Source organism: Galeopterus variegatus, unplaced genomic scaffold (assembly GCF_000696425.1).
Source record: "Galeopterus variegatus unplaced genomic scaffold, G_variegatus-3.0.2 Scaffold6568, whole genome shotgun sequence".
NCBI classification, from domain to species: domain Eukaryota; kingdom Metazoa; phylum Chordata; class Mammalia; order Dermoptera; family Cynocephalidae; genus Galeopterus; species Galeopterus variegatus.
This window is the reverse complement of record NW_007732679.1, coordinates 92916-101733: the sequence shown is the minus strand read 5'-3', so window position 1 is coordinate 101733 and position 8818 is coordinate 92916. Positions and strand designations below refer to the sequence as shown.

General features: G+C 36.2%; 1 protein-coding gene across 1 annotated transcript in view; it reads right to left on the bottom strand.

Moving 5' to 3' along the window:
- The window catches only part of ABCA12 (ATP-binding cassette, sub-family A (ABC1), member 12), a 108116-nt gene that overhangs the window by 14930 nt on the left and 84368 nt on the right, over positions 1-8818 (bottom strand). The window contains exons 38-42 of the mRNA XM_008591024.1: positions 5708-5762; positions 4965-5142; positions 3357-3472; positions 2181-2340; positions 781-1034 (exon numbers count right to left, since the gene is read on the bottom strand). Of these exons, the coding sequence (XP_008589246.1) occupies positions 781-1034; positions 2181-2340; positions 3357-3472; positions 4965-5142; positions 5708-5762 (763 nt within the window). The remainder of the gene's footprint in view (positions 1-780; positions 1035-2180; positions 2341-3356; positions 3473-4964; positions 5143-5707; positions 5763-8818) is intronic.

Sequence of the window (8818 nt, the reverse complement as noted above, 5' to 3'; positions counted from 1 at the left end):
ACATATACAATTTATTTAACTCGTCCCTAAATGAAGGACATTTAGGTTGTTTTCACTCTTTACCATTAGAAATAATTACTATGATGAATAATTTTATAATACATAATTCTGCATATGTGTGAGCATATCTGTAGGAAAAATTCCTAGAAATGAAATTACTGGGTCAATAGTATGAGTATTTTTTTTCATTATTATGTTGTCCTTACTTTATCTGTCTTCTTTTCCCAAATTCACTTCCAACATGCCATACATTCAATCACCTTTCCCCATTTCTGCCTGTGAAGGTGTTTTCTATCCTTCCAAAGTCAACTCAAAGTCCACATCTTTTGTTTATGTACATCTTTTCTCTCTACCACTGAATTTTAATCTCTTAAAGACTAACAACTGTGCTTATTTAATTTTGTTCTGTCATTCTACGGCAATACTTGCAGACACACAGCAAACTTAGATAACCATTTACAGTACTAGAATAAAATAAGTGGTGAATTATGCTATCATTTTTTAAAGACTGAATTTTAATCTCTTAAAGACTAACAACTGTGCTTATTTAATTTTGTTCTGTCATTCTATGGCAATACTTGCAGACACACAGCAAACTTAGATAACCATTTACAGTACTAGAATAAAATAAGTGGTGAATTATGCTATCATTTTTTAAAGTTTTTTGAGCAAAACATTTTCATATTACTAATGGGAAAGCTTAGACTATTGACTCCTCCTTGAATATTTTTAATTGAGTTTCGTCATGGATGTCAAACACTATGTTTTTATCATATTTACCTGAGTTTCTTTATAAGCCACTCATTGATTAAGAGTCGCAAGAGAAAAAACATGGTGCCCTGAGAAACCAAAGCCACAAACATTGCACCTAGTTTATCCATCTCAAAAGTTTCACTTGGGTATTCCACTCCATATGCTTTTAAGAAGTCTAGGACCGCCTGTTGTTGAGAAAGTTCAATCAAGCCGTAGCCAAAACAGAATTGTGGAAAAATCAGAAAAATGCGCTTAAGGGTTTCAGAAATAAGTTCTAAAGTCTGAAATAAGAGAAATAAAAATAAAGATCAGTGTTAGGCTTCCAACAAATTGACAAAAATTTAACACTAGCTGTAGACAAATATTGAAACTGGAGGAGCATATCTAGATTGGCAATTATTTCACATGTATGCTGAATTTGCATACAAATACAATATTTATTACAACCAAGTAGCAGAGGTTTATCACTGAAATACAAGTGGAAAAGGATTATATATATATATATATATATATATATGTATATATATATATATTTTTTTTATTTTTGAGGTGACTTGAAGTGTTGGACCCAGTCCCAGAAGCAAAATCACTTCTACATCTGTCTTAGGATGCCGGGCCAGCCAGGGTATGAGCAGGAGCCTGAGAGAGGGAGGTACTTAGTACAGTAAAATTTCAGAACTTCAGGTAATTCCTGCTTGGAGAGGGACTCAAATGGTGAAATGAGACTGGAAGAAGAGAAAACATATCTCAAAGAGGAGCAAATGGCTCATTTTCATGTTATTCGCACTTGGGGCCAAGTACTTCCACCTCATGAATTTTCTTCCTCCTCCTGGAGTGTGCTTGTCTGTTCCTCAGTTCACTTCATTTCCTCTCTATTCTTTTCTCTTCAATTGCCTGGCAACGTTACTGCTTCTCTTCCCACTAATCATAATTGTCAGCTCTGAATGGAGAGTGATGCTCACAATGAAGTAGACTCCAGTACTTGATTGAAAGGGAATGAATTAGGCTTTTTCTCTACAAATGTTCAAATGAATCCTAACCCGTAGTCATATAAGTAAGCCATTGTCCTTGTCACCACCATACCATAAGAATGTGTTAATGAGTAAAAAGTTTAGCTGACCAATTGCTTGCATAATTTATATAGTGCCATATAATATATGTGATTTCACCTTCATCACCCAGCTCAAGGCATATCAAATGTCAATAGTTTTGACACTCAGTAAATACAATGATAGGCATTAACCTCAATGGCACCTGAAAAGAAGTTTTAAAAGCTATAGCTTCTCATCTCCTAGATTTAGTAGAATCAAATGATATTTTTCTTTTCTATTTAAAGAATGCAGAATAAAAGAAAATCTTTCCACCTTGAACATGTTGAAGCTTTTGATGCATTCACTGATGTTTAGTAGATTAATAAAAGCTCTTACCGGATCATTAAGCTTTTCCTTGGAAAGAAAATATACCACTGACAGGGAAACAATGGAATTGATGCCAAAAAACAAGTTGATGCAGACATAAGTGATGAAGGCCATTCCTGTCTCATGGAAGAGCCCAGCTAGCAAGTACATCCAAGAAAATGTCGCATACCTGTAGATTAATAGTACAAAGAATTAAGATTATGCCTTAATTATTCTATTTTATAAATTAAATTAAATTAAATTAAAACTTAGATGGGGTTCCAAAGTAAAAATAAACATTAGGGGTAAGTTGCCACACCTTGTAACTAGATTTCTCTTTCATTCCTCTATTTAACAAAAAAATCAAAAGGATGTTTTTTAAATGACAGTAAAAAGTCACTCTTTTAAGGAACCTCAAGTGGTTCAACATCATTACAACTCAAATTAATCCCTGCTGGAGATGGTTTTATCCCATCCAGGCAAGACTTTTTTGGCTCAGAAATATAGTTTAATCAGCATAAATCATATAAAGTTGAGGAAAAATACTGATATTGTGGTAGGCTAGCTAAGCAGACAGAGCATGCTTAGAAGCTGGATAGCCTGTTTTGAGCAAAGATTTAAGCAACTTTTAAAGCAATTAAACAGAACTAGAGACAGAGAGGTCCTGCATCAGCTGTAATTGCTAACTAAGAGATACTACCCACACATTCAGGGCAGAAAAAATTGTTATGCTAAGCATTGATTATATCAACCTGTATTACCTGTATAAGCCTAATACAGAAGCAATATTTATTGTGTGTGTACTTAGACATCTATAAGAAGACAGGTAAAAATTAGTATATATGAATTTATATGCACCTTATAATCTCTGTCTATATATACTCATAATTTGTCAACACACATGTATGCACATTTTTCTGGTCATTCTAAAGTCTTCATTTTTATGTAAGTTAGTTTAAATATGTAAATTGGTAAACATCATCAGGACATCCAGTTAAGTATTACTATTAATAATGACATTAATTTTCAGAAGTATTATACTTTGTAGACTGTGGACTGGCAGGTGTAATGGGTTGTTAGTCATCACTCAAGTCAAAAGAAACCCCCAAGACAATTGTAAATTAGCTAATAAGATTTAGGTACTATTTTTGTCTAGGAGCAGTTAATTCTGTTAATTCTTCTTTCATTGCTCAATTGGCAGCTCACCCAAACAGAAGAAGTAGGAGAGATACGGCCCCTAGGTTGTTTTCATTGTAGAAGGCAGGTAACTTGAAAATTGCAATGACACCGATTGAAAATGCTACAGGCACCAAGTAGAAGACCTATAGGAATATGTAAAAAAAAGTTTAATATATGGCAAGTATGTTTTTCTTTAATCAATAACCCATCTAGTTTAAAACTGCAATAAGTTTACCTAGAAATATTTGAGGGAATGAATTTTTATTTATGTTCCTGTTGTTTGTAATGTTCAGTTTATTTTACATTGATTTCACATGAGAATCTGTCACCTCTGATATAAGAAGGTCAAGGCAGTCTTTATCTTTATAGATATAAAAGGAGTCCCTGGTGTTCCTGCCTCTAGGCTTTGAGACTTGGGATCATTCAGTGACAGAGGTTCAGTGAGAAAGATAAGACAGTCAGGTGTCTTGGTGTTGGATTCAGTCCTCAAAGTATTGATTCCATTATGAATGCTGGAACTCTCTCAGATGGTGGATTTGCATGGGTTGTTTATCAGTGTGAGCCACTCTGTGCAAAACAGCAGGGCAGTGGGTCCCACACATTCTTGAAATCACAGATATACAAACAAAGAACTCAGCGTTTTGTTGGCAAGGAGTATTATTAAATGCTGAGGAGTTTGCAGCAAGATGTACACAATGAAAGTGGTGGTAATGTAACTTTGCGGGGGGGGGGGTCTAAATTGAAATGAGCATCAGATATAAGATAACAGAATATAAGTAGTGTAGTAAGCAGAACTTCACAGAAGTGTATACTTGAAGCTTTTGTAACATTATAGCTCCTATTAAGTCCAGAGCAGTCATTACCATTCTTTAAGATTTGACTTCCTACAATAAACACATTTCAGACCTCACTGAATGCATTAACAAAGTGGATATGCAGTTAATTACTCTCTAACCCTTCAAGCCAATGATCTTGACAGCAATTCAGACAATTTCACCATAATCACCAAGCAAATGCATACCCATCCTGGGCTTTTGGCCAACCCTGGCACTCTGGAATGAAGAACAACCATCTGAACTTTGGGATCACTTTATGCAAATGAGAGAGCTATCAATAAACTACAACCCTTTTTTCCCTACTAATATTCTTTAATGTGTCATTCAGCAGTAGCTGGTATTTCGAATTTTTCATTATTAGTTGATTTCATTTTTATAAGCTTGATTATTTGGGACAATTGGATAAAGCTATTCTGCTACTAAGCTTCTATTTCTCCACAGTAGTGGTTCTCAGACTTCAGTGTGCTTCAAATCACCTGGGGGGTCTTGATAAAAATGCATATTCTCCACGTTCCACTCTCAAAATATGAATTTAATAGATCTAGAGTGGAATCCAGGAATCTGCATTTTAACAAGTGCTATGGGGAATCTGATATAGCTCACACAGATGAGAGTAGGTGGGTCTCTCCTTCCTCTAACCATGGAATGAATATAAGCCTGATTCAAATTGTTTTTTTTTAATTTACTGTCCTTGTGATAATAATTGGGACAAATTATAGTAAAAAAACTCTTGAATATGAAACTGATGTCTTCTATCCAGATTAACTGTGCCTTTCCGGCAATGGCGTAAGTTACTTACCATGTCATAAATGAAGTTTGTTACCCAGTAGCATGTCACACCAATGCCTGAAATGTGCTGCAACTGCTTGGCTTTGGTCTGATGTTCCCTTACAACATAGGTGACAAAGCTGGCAGTGGTGACAGAGTAGCCCATCAGGATCGACAGTGCCACTAAAATATCGATTAAACTGCTGATTCTATAGTGAGCAATAGGGAGAGGAAAGCACACGTAAGTTTTTGGATCTTCTTTCAGAAAGATTCATGACTAAAACCACCAACAAAACAGTACAAGAGTTGGCTGTGACACAAAAAAGACTTCCTGCAAGGCAGCCAGATAATATCTTCGATAAGATTCTGCTGTGACCTTGGAACAAATGCCCCTCTAGTGCATCTGAATTGACTAGGGATATTTGACAGAAAGACCTCGGTCTCCAAGGGTTATGGGTTTATGCAAGGGATATATAGTTCTTGAGTATAGAAATAGTACTTAAATGCTATGCAGGAAAGTTGAAATGCTGAAGCCTTTATACACTTGGCTCAAAGAAGCAGCAGCCTCTGTGAATCTGCAGTCAGCAAACAAGCCTGTGTGGCCACTCCATTCTACACCCCTTCAGGAACTTTCTTTTAGCCCAGTGATTTATACTACCAGACCTTCTAGACAGACATTCCTTGAGATACAACTGTGATTTTCAATTATACCACTTTTTACAGAGGCTCAGCTCTGCCAAGGAGCAAGTAGTTGTGCCAGAGACGTCTGCTTACGTGGCTTGTTCTTGGTCTTGCACTCCTGGATAAGGGTGGCTGTACATGATGATGGCTTAAAGAAGAGACAGTTCTTCAGTTAGTAGATATTCAGCTAATCAGAAATACCAATGTTTAGATGAATATTATATAAAACTTTCTTCCTTATGCTGTCATCTAAAGAATTTTACTTTGGGGATCCTTTTTTAAAAGAAAATGATTTTTTCCCCTAATCCCATCAATACCATACAATTGGTAACACTCACATAAAAAGAAAAGTTTTCCACATTATGTTTAGAACCTTTGGAAATGAGACAAGAATTTTATTCCTTGTATAGCATTTTCCCTTCTATTACATTGAAATAATTATTTTCCACTTTCTTCTCTCTGATCATGTATGTATTTGTATTTCAGCAGCACTTCAGAATTGTACCTCATTTAAATAAGTGATTCAAAGGGCTCCCTGAAAAACAGACGCTTACCACTCCCATCCCTCCTTACTGTGGTATGGCAAGTGAGGGGCAATATTGCAGCCCGTATGTTCTACAGCATCCAGCGTAATGTTTTAAGTGCAGTGATTAGTAATGAATGCTCATTAAATTGAATCAAATCTTAACCTTTCAATTCATACTTTCTCCACATATATATTTAAACAAGACATTTTATGTTGTCTCTACGGTTGTAAACCTAAAATGAGATGCTTCCCACTAACTGTTGCTACTAATGCAACAAAGGGTAAGAGTAAACACGAGTGGAAGGGGCCATGTGTTAGTATTTTTGAAAAAGAGCTTAGTTGTGCAATATTTGTCAGGGAAAACAAGCAAACCTGTATTTTTTGGGAAGAACAGAATTTTCATGTAGAATTAACCACTAGAGGGAACCACATGAATATAACAGATATTGACATTGCAAAGGAAAGCTAATTAAAAGATTTTTATTAGCATGTTTGAATTCAAAGAAAATCAATTTTACAGCTAAAGTAAAATCCCAATTTATGCAGAATCTAACAAAGCAGCCTTCAAACGAGTAGTGTGTTAGGGGGAAGTGGCAGGAGAATTAGGTTAATTTTTAGAGACCAGTAATATTACCATGGTAGACCCCATACATGAATTATGAAACAATAAAAGTATCTTAGGGTGATATAAATTTCTTCTTTAAAAGAACTCAAACTCCCTCCAGAGAGGGTGGAAAGCTACCAATTTCATAGGTCTATATAATAAAAATGAATAAAGTATAGAAGGCACACTACTACTAACCTCTATTCAGTTATATACTGAAGCTAAGCCTTATATTTAAATTAAAAACAATTATTTCAGGGCCGGCCCGGTGGCGCACTGGATAGTGCGCCGCTTGGGAAGCGCGGCGGCGCTCCCGCCCGAGGGTTCGGATCACACATACAGACCGGTTCCCGCTCACTGGCTGAGCGAGGCGCGGGAGCAACGCCGAGGGTTGCGATCCCGTTGCCGGTCCCCGGTCCGGTACGGGGGCAACACTGAGGGTTGCAATCCGTTGCCAGACACGGAAAAAGACAAAAAAACAGAAACAAAAACAATTATTTCAGCTTAGGGTCAATATAAAGTTTATGTTCTAGAACTTTTAATTCTTTATGCTCTGTAACTTAAAATACCATGGTAGAAGCTACAACAAGCCTGCTGGAGTCCAGAGTGACTCAGATTGCCTCGATCTAAGTAAAGAACAGTAATTCCAAAGGAATCTGGAATACAGGCTTCAGAGAGCTGACCCTTCAAACATGGCATTGGTCTCTTGCTCTCTTTATCTTTGCTACATTTTCCTTTAGTCATTTCTATAGTTTTTGTACTTTCATTATCTGTCATAACAGTATATGTCTTTTGCTCTGAATAAAACATCCTACTGAAAGTCAAGTGTTCAATAGTATTTCAAACTAGGTTACACTGGACGCACCTTGCTTTAGTCACCATTTAATTTAATTTACCACTTTGACTATGCCCTTTATTGATGCTTTAGGTCTAAGGACTATCAGTCTTGTTATTTTCTTCATGGTTCCCCCTGCTAGGAAAATGCCAAAGCAATTGGGAAAAAAATACTGTTTTCTCTGAAATGAAGACTCCTAAAGAGTCTGCTGCTGGAGTGAGTATTTCACTCTACAGTTTACTTCTATATTCACCAAAACATCTGGCACACACTATTATGCCCAACAGCAGGGAGATGAAAGAAAAGTAGGTGTTGGCATTTCTGATAGATGTGTGGTGTCTTTTTCCCTACTTGACAGGCTAGATATCAGGCTAGAAACTCAGCCGTGACCAGCAATTGTGTTATTCAGTTTTTCTCCATATTTCTTCTTCTTTTTTTTGTTTTAGGATAAGTATGAAAGAATAATTTGAGCAAGTCTCAGGAAGACAAAATGTCTGATGAACAGTAATTGAATTAGAAAAAAAATAAATCAGTCTCTTTCAAATGCCAAACTTTATTTTAAAACTTCGTGGAAGACTCTAGGGAAACTCAACTGAAGTCAACCTGGCTGAATCCAGAGAAGCCATACAGAGTATTAGAAGGATGAACAGGCAGAGGGGAAGTGGTGGATTAACAGGTACAAAACTACGCTGTCTACCCTAAAGTGGTCAATGTACAGCATGCGCATGTATTGAGACAACACACTGCACCCTGCAAATATGTACACATAAATGTTAAATTTTAAAAAATAACAAAAGAAAAGAAAAAAGAAAAATGAACAGGCATAGTCAGACAGTCCTGGGTCTGAATCACACTTTGGGGCCTCAGAGAAATAACAGTAGGAAACAATAATGCCCTGAGGGTGTTGTAAGGATCAGCAACATTTCATATAAAGCATGTACCATATGGTAAGTGCTCAATAAATGATAGCACTTTGGGTCAGCTGTAGTGTTTTTCAGTTTAGAAGTTTTGTCTTTATGTTTAGATGTAAGAACAATATTTGTAAACATTTATTGTTCAAAAAAATTTTAGCCTAAGATAACAGTTTGAAAATATTTTCCTATGAGATGTAACTACTAGGTGTGACAGCAGACCTGAGTGTGAAGTCAACATTATTATCCTGACTTGATAAATGAGGAAACTAAATTAACCTGAAGTTAAGAGGATTACCCAGAATATTCCATCTAGCGGTAGTTACTA